The sequence below is a fragment of the Mustela nivalis genome (assembly GCF_964662115.1).
Source record: "Mustela nivalis genome assembly, chromosome: 5".
Taxonomy (NCBI): domain Eukaryota; kingdom Metazoa; phylum Chordata; class Mammalia; order Carnivora; family Mustelidae; genus Mustela; species Mustela nivalis.
Genome location: NC_139024.1, coordinates 115,594,592 through 115,612,774, shown reverse-complemented (window position 1 = coordinate 115,612,774; position 18,183 = coordinate 115,594,592). Strand labels below are relative to the sequence as shown.

Genomic DNA, 18,183 nt, shown 5'->3' with positions numbered 1-18,183 from the left:
TGTGGCTTCTATCTTGGTTGCTCTTTGACTCACTGTCTCTTTCATCTAGGCCACCGGCTGCCACAGTTGGCTTCAAGAATGTGTGACCTATACAATTAAACAGGGCTTAGAAGGTACATTTGGCTTAATGCTCCACTCTGACCATCTTGAAATTCTGAATATTTTTTGGACTAGGGGTTCTACATGTAGCTGATCCTGCCAGCTGCCATATTAAGAAGGCACTCAAGTGCTCTTGGAGATGGAGGCCCACAAGGTGAGAAACCCAAGCCTATCAGCAGACACACGAGAGCGCCTGAAGACTGATCTCCAGCCTCTGTGGAGCCTTGAGATGACTTGAGATAGCTTGACTACAACCACATGAGAAACCTTCAGCCAAAGATTTGGGGTGATATTTAAAAAAAATATTTACTATTATATGTTGTATTATCTCTGACAATCTTTATCAGATTCAAATGAAGTTTTCACATTGGCTGATAGGTCTCTTAGATCGTTGTAATTTATAGTTTCTCCTTCCACATTATTTTTTCCTAAGCAAGGTTCTAATGATTGCAAAAACAAAAAACCAAACCACCTCCCTCAACCCCCTCCCACACACACAGAAAAATTGCTCAAATTAGCTTAAGCAAAACAGGAAATGTACTAAAAGTGTACAAAGGACAGTTAGGCCTCATCAGAGACTGGAACCGGAACTAAAAAAACCATCAGCATCCAAGGCAGTGATCTCCCTATTTTCTTTGTCTCCAAAGACAGTCTCCTGTCTTTGTTTCCAGTTTGGGGCCACTGTGAACAACATTGCCATGAATATTCTTGTATATCCTCTTGGTGCATCAAAGTACAAGTTCCTTGGGATTCTATATTCTGAAGCATAATTGCTGGGGCATTTTGTCAGAACATGCCAACCTGTTTTCCACATGGTTATACAACTTATACTCCCACTACCATTGTATGACAGTTCCCATCATCTGCATCTGTGTTAGCACATGATACTGTCAGGTTTTAAATTTTAGTGTGTATAAGTTAGTGTGTAACTCATTTGAACCTCACTTTTCACTTCACTGATTGTCAGTAATGTTGATCAGTCTCATTGAGTTGTTTCCTTACAGATTTGTAGGAGTATATATATTACAGATTTAAATCCTTTGTTGGGTACATGTATTACAAATACCTCTCCAATTCTGTGGTTTGTCGTTCAATCTTTATGTGTCTTTGAATGAATAAGACTTTTACTTAATTCAATTTATTAGTCTTTTCCTTTTAAGCAGGCTAGTGCTTCTTATGTCATCTTTGAGAAATCATTTTCTACTTCAAGATCATGAAAATATTCTTCTACATAATTCTAAAAATCCTTGATTGTTTTACCTTTCACATTTAGGTCTTTAAGGAATAGATTTTTATGTATGGCATAGGGAAGACATCTAAAAATTGTGGGGTTTTTGGTGCTGTTTTTATTGTTTTTAGTAGGTTCCCGCACAGCATGGAGCCCAATGTGGGGCTCAAATTCATGACCCTTAGATCAAGAGCTGAGCTGAGATCAAGAATCACACACTTAACTGACTGAGCCACCCAGGTGCTCCTAAAAATTATTTTTTCATGGAAGTATCCAATTGTTTCATATCATTCATTAAGTAGTTTGTTTCTATAGTGAAACATATGATATAAAGTATGCAACATATATTTGTATGACTCTTTTCTGTTCCATTGGTCTGATTGTTACTGTAATACCACACTATCTTGCTATTTTGTAGGAATTAGTTTAGTAATAGTTTTGATAATTTAAGTCAAAAATGCCTATTTTTATTGTGAAATATAATATACATATAGAAAGTACGTTAAAATAAATATTGATGGGGTGCCTGGGTGGCTCAGTCTCTTGAGCAACTAACACTTGGTTTTGGCTCAGGTCATGATCTCAGGGTGTGGGATCAAGCCCTGGGTTGTGTTCTGTGCTCAGGAGGCGTCTGCTTGGGATTCTCTCCCTCTGCTCCTCCCTTAACTCATGAGCTCTCTCACATGCACTCTCTCCCTTTCTCTCAAATAAATAAATCTTAAAAATAGATGTTGAGCTGAATGAATACTTATAAAACAAACATCTTTGTTACCACCATCCAGGTCTTTGTTATAATTCCACCTGTTCCCACAAAGGTATTCATTATTTTGACTTGGTGATAAAAATTTATTTGCTTTTCTTTATAGCTTTACCAGTAGTATACATATTTCTAAACAATAGAGTTTAGTTCAGTATGAATTTTCAGTTTGAAGGAATTTATTCATTTGACAGAGAGAGATATAACAAGAGAGGGAACACAAGCAGGGAAAGTAGGAGAGGGAGAAGCAGGCTTCCTTCTGAGCAGGGAGCCCAAAGCAGGGCTCGATCCCAGAACCCTGGGATCATGACTTGAACCGAAGGCAGATGCTTAATGACTGAGCCACCCAGGTTCCTGAGTTTGAATTTTATATTAATGGAGTTACAATGTATGTAATTTTAATTTCTGCTTCTTTTGCTCAATATCATGTGTATAGAACCATGCCATATTGTGGTGAGTGCCTGAGATTGCTCATGTTCCTTGCACGTATTCCAATATACACATATAAGAATGTTTATTTATTCTGTCTACTTTTGGTGGATATTATCTTAAATATTATAACTTTATATTAAGTCTTGATAATTGGAGGAGAGGTCTTCCCATGCTATTCTTTCAAAAGAACATGGCCATTCTTGGCTTTTTGCATTTACACATACATTTTACAATCTGCTTATCATGTTCCATTAAAAAAATGCTGTTGAAGGGGGGCGCCTGGGTGGCTCAGTGGTTTAAGCCTCTGCCTTCGGCTCAGGTCATGATCTCAAGGTCCTGGGATCGAGCCCCACATCAGGCTCTCTGCTCAGCTTGGAGCCTGCTTCCCCCCCTCTCTCTGCCTGCCTCTCTGCCTACTTCTGATCTCTGTCTATAAAATAAATAAACAAAATCTTTTAAAAAATGCTGTTGGGATCTACATTAACATTGTAATAAATCTATGAAACTTATTTTGAGAGAACTGAGATCTTTAAATATTGAGTCTTCTAACTCCTGGACATGCTATTTCTCCATTAATTTCAACTAAGTTAGTTAATTAATATTACTCAGTAAACTATAATTTCTCTAAAGAGGACTTACATATCTTTTCTTAGTTTCATTACAACTTATTCCATATTTTTTATGCTTTTGGTAAATGTTATCTTTTTAAAAAAATTTCACTATCTGTTCCCTGCAGGTACGTAAGAATATACTTGATTTTAATATACTGATCTTGTATCCAGCAAACTAGATAAAGTCTTATTAGTTCTATAAATTATTTGTAGATTATTTTATTCATTAGAAAAATCATCATCGATAACTAATGAAGTTTTATTTCTTCCTTTACAATCTTTATACTCATATTTCTTTTTCTGGCTTTAATGTGCTGCCTATGAATTCAAGTATAATGTTGAATAGCCCTTACTTATTCTTTAAAATATATATATATCATATTGATTTATGTTTTAAGTAAGCTCTATACTCAATGTGGGGCTTAAAATCATGACTCTGAGATTAAGAGTTGCACAGTCCACCAACTGAGCCAGTCAGGTGTCCTATCCCTTATTTACTCTTGATAAGCAACATAGAGCACAAACAGAAAGTCTTTTGAAATGTCGGTTTCTTTCTTTCTTTCTTTCTTTTTTTAAGATTTATTCATTTATTTTAGAGAGAGAGTAAGCAGGAGGAGGGGCAGAGGGAGAGGAAGAGAGAATACTCAAGCAGACTCCCTGCTGAGAGCAGACCCAGATGCAGGGTTCAATCCCAGGACCCCGAGACCATGACCTGAGCTGAAATCAGGAGTTGGCTGCCCAAATAACTGAGCCAGCCAGGCACGCTGAGATGTAGGATTTCAAATAACTTACCAATACAGGGAAGTGAGGTTAAGTTTAGGCTGTGGAGAAATAAAGGGAAACCAAGTTTCCAAACTTCCCACTACCTTAAAAAATTGTTAAATTTTGAACTAATTTTAGACTTACAGAAAAGTTTCAAAAATAATAGAGTTTCCATTAGTCCTTTCTTAGCTTGTAATGTTAGTATTTTATATAGTCATTGTATAATTATCAGAATCAGGAAATTAACATTATAAATTAACTAAAGGCTTTATTTGACTCTCATTTGTTGTTCCACTAATTTCCATTTTCTGTTAGGGACTCTATCCAGAATCCCACATTCATTTTAGTTGTTATTTCTCCTCAGCCCTGCAATCTGTAATAGTTCCTCAGTCTTTACTTGATTTTGATACTTTGAAAGAATATTAACAGATCAATTATTTTGCCAAATGCCCCTCATTCTGGGGTGGTCTTTAGTTTCTGCATGATAGTACAAGTTTACACGTTCTTGGCGAGAATGCTACAGACATAATGTTGTGTCCTTCTTAGTGTGTCATATCATAGGATCATAAAATATCTGTATGTCTTACTACTGGTGATGACATAGCATTGATCACTTGGTTCAGGTTGTTTCTCTCAAGTTCTCTACTGTAGAGTAGAGAAGTAGTTAGCAATTATCTTGAGAAAGAATCTTCAAAACTACACAGATCTCCTTACATAGTTTGCAAACTTTCATCCACTAATTTTAACATCTGTTAGTGGATTTTATCCATGAAAATTCCTAGTGTGGTGTTTCCCTAATGGTTATTTTCTACCTTCTTTTATGTTTATAAATTGGAATTGTACTGTAAGGAAGATCTAGAACTTTTTATTATTTTTATTTTTATTTATTTATTTATTTATTTATTTATTTTTTTAAAGATTTTATTTATTTATTTGACAGAGTGATCACAAGTAGGCAGAGAGGCAGGCAGAGAGAGAGAGGAGGAAGCAGGCTCGCTGCTGAGCAGAGAGCCCGACGCGGGACTCGATCCCAGGACCCTGAGATCATGACCTGAGCCAAGGCAGCAGCTTAACCCACTGAGCCACCCAGGCGCCCACTTTTTATTATTTTTAATTTTTAAATTTTTTTAAAAAGATTTTATTTTTTATTTGACAGACAGAGATCACAAGTAGGCAGAGAGGTAGGCAGAGAAAGAGAGGGAAGCAGGCTCCCCGCTGAGCAGAGAGCCTGATATGGGGCTCAATCCCAGGACCCTGGGATGATGACCTGAGCCGAAGGCAGAGGCTTTAACCCACTGAGCCACCCAGGTGCACCAACATCTAGAACTTCTTAAATAAGTTATTCGCCATGTAGTATTTTTGTTTCATTTGAAGGAAATTATTAAGTTGTCAGATGCTACCTATTTAAGTATAAATAAAACTTTTGAATTATTTATACAACAATTACTTCATTATTCACACTACTTAAAATAATACACAATCTCTTAATTAGCAAGAGTTTCTCAGATTCATTCATTCATGTAGTTATATAATTATTATTATTCATGAAAGATCTTGTGTACCCACTATATGTTAGATACTATGCTGGATGCTAGGTAAACTTATATATCTATTCTCCCTTTGGTATGAAATTACACTGATAATTTGGCACTTTAACAATGGGATGGCCTCAATTTTCACCATAAATGCAGGACCTTTGATAAGTGGGAGTCAGTAGAGGACTCGCAGTTAAAGCAGCAGGCTCAAGAGTTCAGGTCTTCCATTGTAGCCCTCTAGAGACTTTCTGTTACTTTTCTGGAAGTGAATGTACCCACACAAATGGAACATTTTGGTTTATAGCTGCCATATGGAAATTTTACAAGGTACTCCTTTATATTAGGGATGCAAGGCTGGTTCAATATTTAAAAATCAATTAATGTAATCTATCATATTAATAATCTAAAGAGAAAAATCACATGCTCATATCAATAATGCAGAAAAAGCATTTGAGAAAATACACCATCCATTCAAGATAAAAATTCTCAGCAAGGTAGAATAGATGGAAATTTCCTTCACCTAATAAAGGGCATCTACAAAAATCCTACAGTTAATATCATACTTAATGGTGAAAGATTGAATGCTTTCCCTCCTAAGATCAGGAACATGGCAAAAATGTCTATTCTCAGAGAGCCACTCTTTTTCAGCATAGTACTGGAAATCTTAGCTAGCACAATAAGCAAGAAAAAGTCATAAAGGCCATTCAGATTAAAAAGAAATACAACTGTTCTTATTTATAGGTGACATGATTATCAATGTAGTAAACCCCAAGGAAAAAAGATTATTAGGGTTAGTAAATGAGTTGCAGGATACAAGATTAACACAAAAATCAATTGTATTTCTATATGTAAACAATGAACAACTGGAAAACAAAACTGTTTTTAATTACTACAAACAATAACTCCTCCAAATGAAATGCTTAGATATAATTCTAACAGAACATGGGTAAGATCTGTATACTGAAAACTACAAATGCTAATGAAGGAAATCAAAGAAGACTAAAATAAATGAAGAGATTTACTATGATCATGGATTGGAAACTCAACATAATAAAGGTATCAGTTATCCCCAAAGTGATCTGTGGGCTTAATGCAACAGCCATCAATATCACAATAGGATTTTTCTTTTTTTTTTTTTTTTTGGTGGGGGCACCTGGGTGGCTCAGTGGGTTAAGCCTCAGCCTTCAGCCCAGGTCATGGACTCAGAGTCCTGGCCCTGCATCAGGCTCTCAGCTCAGCAGGGAGCCTGCTTCCCCCTTTCTCTCTGCCTGGCTTCTTGTGATCTCTCTCTCTGTTAATAAATAAATAAAATCTTTTTAAAAAGGATTTTTTTGGTAGATATAAAGAACATGATGCTAAAATTTATATACATTTTTAGCTAAAAGAATTTTGGAAAACAACAAAATTAGAGGGATCACACTACCCAATTTTTAGACTCATTATAAAGATATAATAATCAAAACATGATATAGGTAAAGGGAAAGACAAGTAGATCAATAGAACAGAATAGAGTCCAGAAATAGACCCACAAAAATATGGTTGTTTGATCTTCGACAAAAGTACAAAAAGAATTCAATGAGCAATAGCCTTATTTAAAAATGATGTTGAATATGTAACAAAAAATAAACCTTGACCTAAACTTCACACTTTATGTAAAAATTAACTCAAAATAGATCATAGATCTAAACATAAAACATAAAGGTATAAGGCTTTTAAGAGAAAACATAAAAGAAGATCTTTGTGACCTGAGAGTTAGGTAAAAGGTTCTTATATATGATAGGAAAAGCATGATCCACAAAAGGAAAAAAAATGGATAAGTTGGACTTCATCAAAACTAAAACCTTTTGTTCTGTTAAACACATGATCAGAGAATGAAAAGATAAGCTACAGACTGAGAGAAAGTATTTCCACACTACATATTGACAAAGGATTTGTATCCAGAATATATAAAGAAGTCTCAAAAATGAACAGTAAGAAAACAAAAAGGTTTTTTCCAACTTAAAAAAATGGGCAAAAGAGTTGAACAGGCACTTCACTAAAGAGGTTATGAGGATAGGGGTGCCTGGATGGTGCAGTTGGTTGAGTGTCTGACTCTTGGTTTTGTCCCAGATTGTGATTTCAGGGTTGTGAGATTGACCCCATGTGGGGCGCTATGTCCAGTGTGGAGTCTGCTTGAGATTCTCTCTCCTTCCCCCTGTTCCCTTCCAGCTCATGTTCTCTCTCTTTCTCTGAAATAATAAATAAATACAAATCTTTTAAAAAAGGATATGAGGATAGCAAAAATTAACATGAAAAGATGTTCAACCTCATTAGCCATTAGGGAAATACAAATTAAACCTATAAGGAGACATCACTATACACCTCTTAGAATGGTTACAATAAAAGATAATAAAAACTAGCTTTCATCAAATAAGAATTTTGCCCTGTAAATACTCTGTTGGAAGGACAAAAAGGCTACAGATTGGGAGAAAAAATTTATAAAACATAAAAGACAAAGGCCTAATATCTAGAATATATAAATAACTCTTGAAACTCAATAGTGAAAATGCAAATAATCTGAGATAGAACATGAGCAAAAGATAGGAAGAGCCATCTCATTTAAATATAAAGGTGGGAGGGGCCCCAGGAGGGCTCAGTCATTAAGTCTGCCTTGGGCTCAGGTCATGATCCCAGGGTCCTAGGATAGAGTCCTGCATCAGACTCCCTGCTCAATGGGAAGACGGCTTCTCCCTCTCCCACTCCCTGTGCTTGTGTTCCCTCTCTCACTGTGTCTCTGTCAAATAAATAAATAAATCTTTAAAAAAAAGTATATATATGTATATACATGTACATATACATATACATATACATATACACACACACAAGTGGAGAATTAGCATAGGGAAAAATCTTAAACATCACAAGGCATTAGGGAAATGCAAACAAACCACAATGAGGTCTCAGACACCCCTATTAGAATGGACCCCCCCCCTCCGCAAAAAAAGTTGTGACAACACCAAATCCTAGTGAGGATACAGAGCAGCTAGATCACTCATAGACCACTCATGCTGGTGGGAATATAAAATGATACAACCATTCTAGAAAAAAGCTGGCAGTTTCTTAAAAATCTAAAGATGCAACAATTGTGCTCCTGATCACTTATTCCACAGAAATGAAGACTATGTTCATTAACCTGTGCACAAACAGCTATATTTATAATAGCCAAAAACCCAGAAACAATCCATATACACTTTAAGGATGAATGTTTAAATAAACTATGGCACATCCATACCATGGAATTTTACTTAGTAACAAAAAGGAAAAAACTACTGATACATACAAAAACCTAGATGAATCTGTAGGAATTAAGAAGAGTGAAACAAAGGCAATCTCAAAGAATTTCAACTGTATGGCTCTTCATATAACTTTCTTGAAAGGATAACATTCTAGACATGAAGAAGACTAGTGGTTGCCAGGGTTAAGGAGGGGATGGGGGCAAGGGTCAAGTGGGGGTAACTATAAAAGGGCAACAGGAGGGATCCTTGTGGTAGAAATGTTCTGTATCTTGACTATATCAATGTTAATATCCTGGTTGTGAAACTGAACTGTAGTTTTGTAAGATGTTACCACTGGGGAAAGTAGGAAAAGGATACAAGGAATGTCTCTGTAGTCTCTTACAAATGTATGTGAATCTATAATTTTTAAAAAAGATTTATTTATTTGAGAGAGAGAGAGATTGAGCACAAGTGGGAAGAAGAGAAGACAGGCAGAGAGGAAGAGAGAAAATCTCAGGTAGACTCCACACCAAGCATGGAGCTCACATGGGGCTCAATCTCACAACCCCGAGATCATGACCTAAGCCAAAACAGACAGACACTCAACCAAATGCACCACCCGGAATCCCTTGTGAATCTGTAATTATCTAAAAATAGGAAGTTTAATTTAAAAAATACAGACATCATCAAGTGAAGGGTATGGAGGAACTAGAACCCTTGTACATTGCTGGTAGGGATAAACAATGGTAGGTACAGCCCCTCTGGAAAACAATTTTGCAGTTTCTTAGGATGTTATACACATAGCTACCATATGACCAATGATATCACTCCAGGGTATTTACCTTAGAGAAATGAAAACTATGTTTTCTGGAAAACCTGTACATGAATGTTCATAACAACTTTATTTTTGACAACCAAAAACTAGCCATGAAATGTCTCCCAACAAATGAATGGATAAACTAGCTGTGGTATGTCCATGCAATGGACAATTTACTCAGGAATAAAAAGGAACAAGCTATTGATGCACATCACAATTTCCATTAATTTCAAAGACAACGTGCTGAATTGAAGAAACCAGGCTTCAAGAGTTACATACTCCCTGAGTCCATTTAGATGATATTCTCAAAAAGGCGTAACTGTGGTGATAGAGAACAGATCAGTTTTTGCCAAGGGTGGATGGGACTAAAAGGAATGGCATAAGAGTGTTTCAGGGCTGATAGAAATGTTCTGTATCTTTGTTGTGTTGGTGGTTATATAAATCCATGCATGTGTTTAAATTTATAGAATTGAACATCAAAAGGGGGAAGAAAAGTCAATTTTCCTGCAGGATAGTTAATTGACTATTTAAAAGGGGATCCCTGGGACACCTGGGTGGCTCAGTTGGGTAAGCAACTGCCTTTGGCTCAGGTCATTATCCTGGAGTCCCAGGATCGAGTCCCACATTGGGCTCCCTGTTCAGCAAGAAGTCTGCTTCTCTTTCTGACCCTCTCCCCTCTGATGCACTCTCCCTCTCTCAAATAAATAAATAAAATCTTAAAAAAAGGGGGGGGATCCCCTTTCTCCAACTAACAGCCTTGTCCTGGAGTTGGTTGTTAGCTACCTCTCGCCCCTTTCCTTGGCCTCTTTCATGCTTCGTACAAGCCGTACAATCACAGGTTTCAAACCTTTCTGATGGGCCCCAGGAGAATAAAGGAAATAGCATTTAAGTACTATGTAGTAGGGAAGCCTGGGTAGCTCAATGGGTTAAAGCCTCTGCCTTTGGCTCAGGTCATGATCTCAGGGTCCTGAGATCGAGCCCTGCATCAAGCTTTCTGCTCAGTGGGGAGCCTGCTTCTCTCTCTCTGCCTGCCTCTTTGCCTACTTGTGATCTCTGTCTGTCAAATAAATAAAATCTTAAAATAAATAAATAAATACATAAATACTATGTAGTAGTTGCAAACTACTGTGAGTAAAGGATTAATAAAATCTTTTCTCTCTCTCTGCAAATAAATTTGATATTGGATTAACTTTCTAGTTGTTTCTTCGGAAATCCAGTAATGGTGGGATGTCAGCTGTGTTACCAGCCAATACTGGTTATGGTAAAAATGAGCCTGCTTAGTCTACTCTATCTGGACCAAGCTAATCTGTGAATGAAGGATAAATATACAGTGGGAATCATTAGCTTTGAGCTTCTCAGTGCAATAACTCTTGTAACTGGCCATGGTGTTTGTGGAACCCTGGAGGCAAGTTATGAGAATTATGAGAAATGTTAGTTCCTATTCAGGAACTGAGGCTTCTGAAGCCCATGATGACTCCTGGACCTCTGTCTGTGTGATCTTGCTGTCTTCTATCTGAACTGCCACTCGGAAGACCAAAGAGTGGTGCCTGGACTGCTTTGTATGTAACTAACTGAAGAGATGCTAGCATGCTGTGTTTCCTATGCTTTACCTTCCTAAGGAAAACCAATGCCAAGTGAGGTCTACTGTAGTTGTGTGAGTATGAAATGACTAATTAAGCAAAAACAAAACAAAGCAAAAAAACCCCAAACAACATTGAATGAGCATTGCAAATACTCTATCATTCTATCTAAACTAACTGAGTTTATCTTTTTTCTTAAAGATTAATTTTATTTGAGAGAGTGTGCATATGCACTGGGAGTGGGGGTAAGGGCAGAGGGAGAGCGAGAGAATCTCAAGCTGATTCCCTGCTGAGTGTGATGCCAGACGGAAGGCTCTATCCCACAGCCCTGAGGTCATGACTGGAGCTGAAACCAAGAGTCAGACGCTTAACCACCCAAGTGCCCTAAAACTAACTTAATGTTTTGGAACCCACCCTGGAAGTTAGAAATCTGGCAGGTAAGGGAACAGATGGCAGTAATGTGAATGGAATTCACCTACTTCTTTCCATTCATCTAACACAGGTAATTGTTTACTAATTGTTTACTCTGGGTGAGCAGACCAGGTCTGACCGGTTGTGGGTGAAGAGGCTTCGAATCTTCCTTACCTTGGGGAACTTGCACGAGGCCAACAGTTATACCAGCAAGTAAGTCTCCAAGAAGCCAATCCTTGAACCGATACAAACACACCCACTCCAGGAAAGGAAAGATCGTTATTATGCATCTTAGGAACTTGTGCCATGAGCAGCTGTGAGAAAGAAGAACAGAGACTTGATAAGATTTTCCAAAGAAAAAGCCCACATAGCCAAGAAAAGTTCCAGTGCATAACTATTCCCATATAGCAGCATTTCTTGTCAGCTCTATTGACATTCTGACACAGTGGACTAGATAATTCTTTGTTGTGTAGATGTGTCCTGCGTCCTGTAGGATGGCTAGCAACATCCCTGGCCTTTACCTACCAGATGCCAATAGCACCCCCTCCCCCAGTTGTGACACCCCAAAGTGTCTCTAAACATTGCCAAGTGTTCTGTGGGGGACAAAAATCACCTCTGATTGAGAACCAAATGCCATATATATATATATATATATATATATATATATATATATATATATGCCTATCATCTAGCATACGAAACAGGATGTTTGGAAAGAATGAAACCCACAAATTTTCCAGTAGGAAAATGGACTTTACTGTTTTCTCTTGATAAGGACAGTGTTTTGAGATGTGATACTGGTGGGAGGCAGGGTCCATTAAGATGTCCGCATCATTCCCATATACCAATTTTCTTTACTGAGTATTAACTCTATGCCGCTTTGATCTGTAGTATGTAGAAATTTATAGAAAAGGTAGGAGCTGGCCATATAAAGGAAAGGCAATAAAAATAAAGCTTTATTATCCTTTAACCTAGTGGACATCAATCAGAACGAATTTTGTTATCCAAGAGACATTTGGCAAAGTCTGGAGACATTTTTGGTTGTCACAACTGAGGAAGAGGGTGCTATTGGTATCTGGTGGGTAGAGGTATCTGTATCTTTGCTGCACATCTTGTAGTGCATAGGACAGCCCCCACGTCAGAAACATTTTTCTTTTCTTTTTTTTTTTTTTTAAGATTTTATTTATTTTTTTGACAGACAGAGATCACAAGTAGTCAGAGAGGCCGGCAAAGAGAGAGAGAGAAACAGGCTCCCCACTGAGCAGAGAACTCGATGCAGGGCTCAATCCCAGGACCCTGAGATCATGACCTGAGCCGAAGTACAGAGGCTTAACCCACTGAGCCACCCAGGTGCTCCCAGAAATGATTTTCTGGTCCAAAATGTTACTGATGCTGAGATTGAGAAAACCTACATTAACCTCTAAATCTAAATCTAAAATAGCAGAATCATTGTTAGTCAATTGGTTAATCAATCAACCAGTAAAACTAATATGGCTTTAAATTGCTTTTTGCTAGTTACATCTTAGTATGGGCTGAAAGCCAAAAGTATGAAGATTTTTTATATATGAGCTATAGTTGGGATAACTGGGATTTGACTATAGTAACAATTAGAACTTTTGTGTATGCAAAGCTAAAATGTGTGCTCATAAAGAATTTCACATGTTTTGACTCACAACTATGACCATTACTCCCCCTAAGGTAACTGAGGCCAAATAAGTGTAAGTGATTTTTCCAAGGTCACAGTAGTGTGGACATAGCTGGGGCTACAAACCAGGACTTCTGATTCTTTTTTTTTTTTTTTTTAAAGATTTTATTTATTTATTTGAAAGACGGAGATCAGAAGTAGGCAGAGAGGCAGGCAGAGAGAGAGAGAGAGGGAAGCAGGCTTCCTGCGGAGCAGGGAGCCCGATGCGGGGCTCGATCCCAGGACCCTGAGATCATGACCCAAGCCAAAGGCAGCAGCCCAAACCACTGAGCCACCCAGGCGCCCCCAGGACTTCTGATTCTTACTTCAGTGTTCTCTCCACTCTATTACCACCATATTTCATATTGACAGCTATTAAATTCTGTTTGGGAGCCAGGAAAAAATCATTGGCTTAGAAGGAACATCATATTGCTGTTTTTATGAGAGTCCTTGGATGGTAGGCAAGGATACCTAGGGTGCTTTCTCCAATTATGGCCCCCAAAGGGGAGAGCAGAGCATGTCATGGGGACAGTTTTTTCCTTCATCTGATCCCGTCTCTCCCATGTACCATTGGGCAGAAGACAAGCCACCCTAGGCAGAGTCATCAAAGCTCTTTAGCATGGAAAAATAATACAGTGGACATGGAATGATGGGACTCTAGACCTGAAAGGAAATCAACGAAGGAGCTAGAGGGATAGGAATTAAAGCCAGTGTGTGTGTGTGTGTATGTGTGTGGTGGTGGTGGGGGGGGTTGGGGGTAGGGAGCCACAGTATAAGCATTTTGACACAAATCTGGATTTTACTCAGGACATCTTAAAAGTGAGGAATGTAAGGGTCTATGTGAAAGGACCGGGGACATTTTGACAAGAAAGGGAATATTTGTAGTTGCTAATGGAAAGGGAGAAGATGAGGAAAGAGATGAGGTTTTCTGTAGAAAAGAAACACAGGTGCTTGTGACAGGTGGTTGTGGCACCTGGGTGGCTTAATTGGTTGAGTGTCTGACTCTTGGTTTCAGCTCAGATCATGATCTCATGGGTCATGAGATTGAGTCTGGTGTCATACTCCACACTCAGAGCAGAGTCTGTGTGAAGATTCTCTCCTCTGACTCTCCCCCAACTTGCTTTCTTTTTCTCTCTCTCAATAAATAAATAGATCTTAAAAAAGAAAAAGAAGATATAGAGTTCAGAGACTTTTTTTAAACTAAAAAACCCCCACCTAAAATCATGTTTTTTATTTGCTAGGTGCCTTACAAATACTCTTTGAATCTTCACAGTCAAGTAGATGCTAATATCATCCCCATTTTTACAGATCAGGAAACTGAGGCAAAGTGGGTTAGATAGCTTACCTAAGGTCACACAGTTGGGAAGCAGCAGAACTGGGATTCATAACCAGGCAATCTGGCTTCTGAGCCTTGCTCTTAACCACAGAGTTGTGCAACCTTTCATGTTAAAAATCCAAAAGTGGATACAATTGTATGTTTCAGAAATAAGGAGCTGGGATGCAGAACTGATCAGATTTAAGTGTCTAAGGATAGGGCAGGTTGGGGGGAATTAGACTGAAATTTCTTCGGTAGTACCTTACTGTGATGGAGTAAAAGTCAGGAAAAGATTCTCCTTTTGTAGAGACAAAGTCAATGTGCCCCTAAATCCCCTCTTTGACACATGACCTCTGACCCATCTGGAGTAGATAAAATGAGAATAGTGATGTAGAACTGGGGAGGGTCTCCAAGACCACAACTTACAAAAGGCAGGATATGAACAAGGGAGAATGCCTCAGAGAAGGAAGGTCTACAATAGGGCTGTGTGGAGGCCTTCCTCACCCAACACAGGCCAATCATAGTAAAAGGTCAAGGGATAAGAAAGACTGATAAATCCCAAGTGTGAGTGAAGACAGCTTGAATACTTAGGGTTGATATAATGATGTAGGTTACAAAGGGTCCCTCACCTGAGGTTGGTGGATGCCCCCCCAAGGGTCTATAGATAGAATTTGTAGGTATGTGAACTTAGAAAAAATTATACCTTTATTTTCATTACCTCCTAACTGAAATTTAGCATTTCCATCAATTATAAATATTGACAACAAGCCACTGTAGTATCAGCAGAACCTTTGTCACTAATAAAAACTGCAATGTTTTCATATTACATTCACATTGCTGCAGAGATCTTAAGATATCATTTATGTTCATCACTACCTTGAAATTATGATAGTTATTAGATCTATATTATTAAATAACATTATTGTGATATTTTAAAATATTTTGATAACTATATTTCAACTTAGCTGGTTTAGTTTATAGTCCTATGTATTTTATGCTTTAAAAATATATTCTGGCCAAGACCATTCAATGGGGAAAGAACTGTCTCTTCTTCTTCTTTTTTAAAGATTCTATTTATTTATTTGACAGCGAGAGAGAGAGAGAGCATGAGCGAGTGCACAAGCAGACAAAGAGGCAGGCAGAGGGAGAGAGAGAGAAGCAAGTTCCCTGCGGACCAGGGAGCCCGAGGCGGGACTCCATCCCAGGAAGCTGGGATCATGACCTAAGTCGAAGGCAGCAGCTTAACCAACTAAGCCACCCAGGTATCCCAAGAGCTGTCTCTTCAACGAATGGTTCTGGGAAAATGGGATCTCCATATTGAAAGAATGAAGTCAGACCCTAACTTTATACTATATACAAAATTAACTCAAAATGGATCAAGAATCTTAATTTAAGAGCTAAACACTATAAAACTTATAGAAGAAAATCTTCATAATATTGGATTTCCCAATAGTTTCTTAAAGATGTCACCAAAATCATAGGCAACAAAACAAAAAAATGGATGGACTGGATCTCATGAAAATTATAAACTGGTGCACCAAATGACACCATTCAACCCACAGAAAAGAAAGTCCACAGAATGGAAGAAAATATTTGCAAATCATATATCTGATAAGGGTTTAGTATCCAGGATATGTACAGAACTACTACAACTCAACAATAAAAAGACAACCTAATTTTAAAAGAGGTAAAGAGACATTTCTTTAAAGAAGATATAATAACAACCAGTAAGCACATGAAGAGATCTCAACATATTTAGTTCTTAGGGAAATGCAAAAAAACCCAAACCAAACCAAACTCCACAATGAGATATCACTTCATGCCTGATAGGATGGCTATAATTAAAAAAAAAAAAAAAGGGAAAAATAACACAAGTTGAAGAGCAAAAACACTTGTACATTGCTAGTGAGAACGTACAGTAGTGTAGCTTGTATAAAAAGTCTGGTGGTTCTTCAAAAAATTAAACAGAGAGTCACCATAAGATCCAACAATTCTACTCTCAGTTATATACCTGACAGAGTTGAAGACAGGTTCTCCAACAGTCACTCCTATGCCAATATTCATGGCAGCATTATTCGCAATAGCCAGAAAGTGAAAACAACCCAAGGGTGCAAGAGCAGATGAATGGATATGCAAAATACGATATTTACGTACAATGGGATATTATCAGCCATAAAATGAAATGAAGTACTGATCTACGCTACAACATAGTTGAAGTGTGAAAACATCATGGTAAGTGAAATCAACCAGAGAGGAAAGACAAAAATTGCATGATTATACTTAAATAAATTGTCTAGAAGAGGTATAGGGACAGAACAGAGAGGAGAGGTCACCAGGGGTGAGGAGGAGGGGGCAATGGGGAATTATTGCTTAACAGGTCCAAAGTTTCTGTTTGGGGTGACGAAAAAGTTTTGAAAACAGTGGTTGCAGAACATCGTGAAATGTCATTAATGTTGCTGATTTGTACATTTAAGACTGGTTAAAATGGCTGGTTTTCTGTTATATGTATTTTACCACAATTTTTTTAAGTAAAAAAAAAAAAAAATTATCCTGCAAAGATGTCTATTAGCTTTACCAGCCTGCTGCAAGGTTGATAGCACAAAAACAGGCTAAGGGCCCCTGAACTGGAGGACCCACATAGTCCCAGTGACTATCAGAGGCAGTGAGTTCTACATTGTACAGTTGTGCAAGTACTGCCTAGGGTTTGTGGGATATGAGGTTAGAAGGATCTCATTCTGCTACCACTACTTAGTTGACCATCGCTGCTTCTGTGGCTGTTTTTAGGAGACTGGTAATAGCAGCTAATCAAATGATGTATTTATTAAATATCATCCATAGATGCTGTCAGGGATATCCAAGAAATTTTTATTCAAGAGGGTGCTATAGGACAAACCATAAGCAAACCAACTGAAGAAAAATCACACAGCAGCCCAAGGGTCCCGAAGATAGGAATTCAGAGGAGGAAGACAGAAGTAGGCACTGTAGGAGTAAAGTAGGGGTTTGGTGCTGCTAGCTTGGAGGCAGCTGAATGACCCCCCACACCCACCGGCACTGGACGTGGTGTCTGAACGTGGTGATGTCGATGTCCAAGTTTCCAGAGGAAATACTCTTCCTTCTGTGTTCCTGTTGAAAGGTCTCCTCATTGTACACATCTCGCTTGACGTCATATGTGAAAGAATTTTCCCTGTATTTATAGCCAAAACCCTGGGGGTTCCTCTCTGGTTGCAACATTCCTGGTTGAGTGGGAAGAGATCAAACAAAAAACAGTTTTTAAAAAATCTAGATTCTTGGCACATTCTTATGGAAATAAAATTTCCATATAATGATATCTGGTATTTGCATAACACTTGCTGTCTTTTTTTTTTTTTAAAGATTGATTGATTGATTTATCAGAGAGAGAGAGAGAGAGAGTGCACAAACAGGGGGATCAGTAGAGGCAGAGGGAGAAGCAGGCTCCCCACTAAACAAGGAGCTGGATAGAGGACTCCACCCCATGACCCTGGGATCATGACCTGAGCCAAAGGCAGACACCTAACTGACTGAGCCACCCACCCATCCCAACACATGATGTCTTAATAAAAACTTTCTGTGTATAATTTTATACTCAAAGCCAAAATGCAAGGTGTGTATTAGTCTCATTTTCCAAACAGGGAGACCTAAAAGTTTCAACAGCCTTGGTTGTTTAATAGAGTCAGGAC

At 38.1% G+C, this 18,183-nt stretch overlaps 2 protein-coding genes across 16 annotated transcripts in view; one reads left to right on the top strand and one right to left on the bottom strand.

Moving 5' to 3' along the window:
* MAPK14 (mitogen-activated protein kinase 14) overlaps nt 1–18,183 on the top strand; it is a 182,775-nt gene that overhangs the window by 75,258 nt on the left and 89,334 nt on the right. The window lies entirely within an intron of this gene.
* The window catches only part of SLC26A8 (solute carrier family 26 member 8), a 78,470-nt gene that overhangs the window by 49,993 nt on the left and 10,294 nt on the right, over nt 1–18,183 (bottom strand). For 9 of the 14 annotated variants that reach the window (XM_082732340.1, XM_082732333.1, XM_082732332.1 and 6 more), the window contains exons 2-3: nt 17,532–17,718; nt 11,661–11,800 (exon numbers count right to left, since the gene is read on the bottom strand). In XM_082732340.1, coding sequence (XP_082588466.1) covers nt 11,661–11,800; nt 17,532–17,718 — 327 coding nt within the window. The remainder of the gene's footprint in view (nt 1–11,660; nt 11,801–17,531; nt 17,719–18,183) is intronic. The other 5 variants (XM_082732331.1, XM_082732338.1, XM_082732334.1 and 2 more) reach the window with 2 other exon arrangements.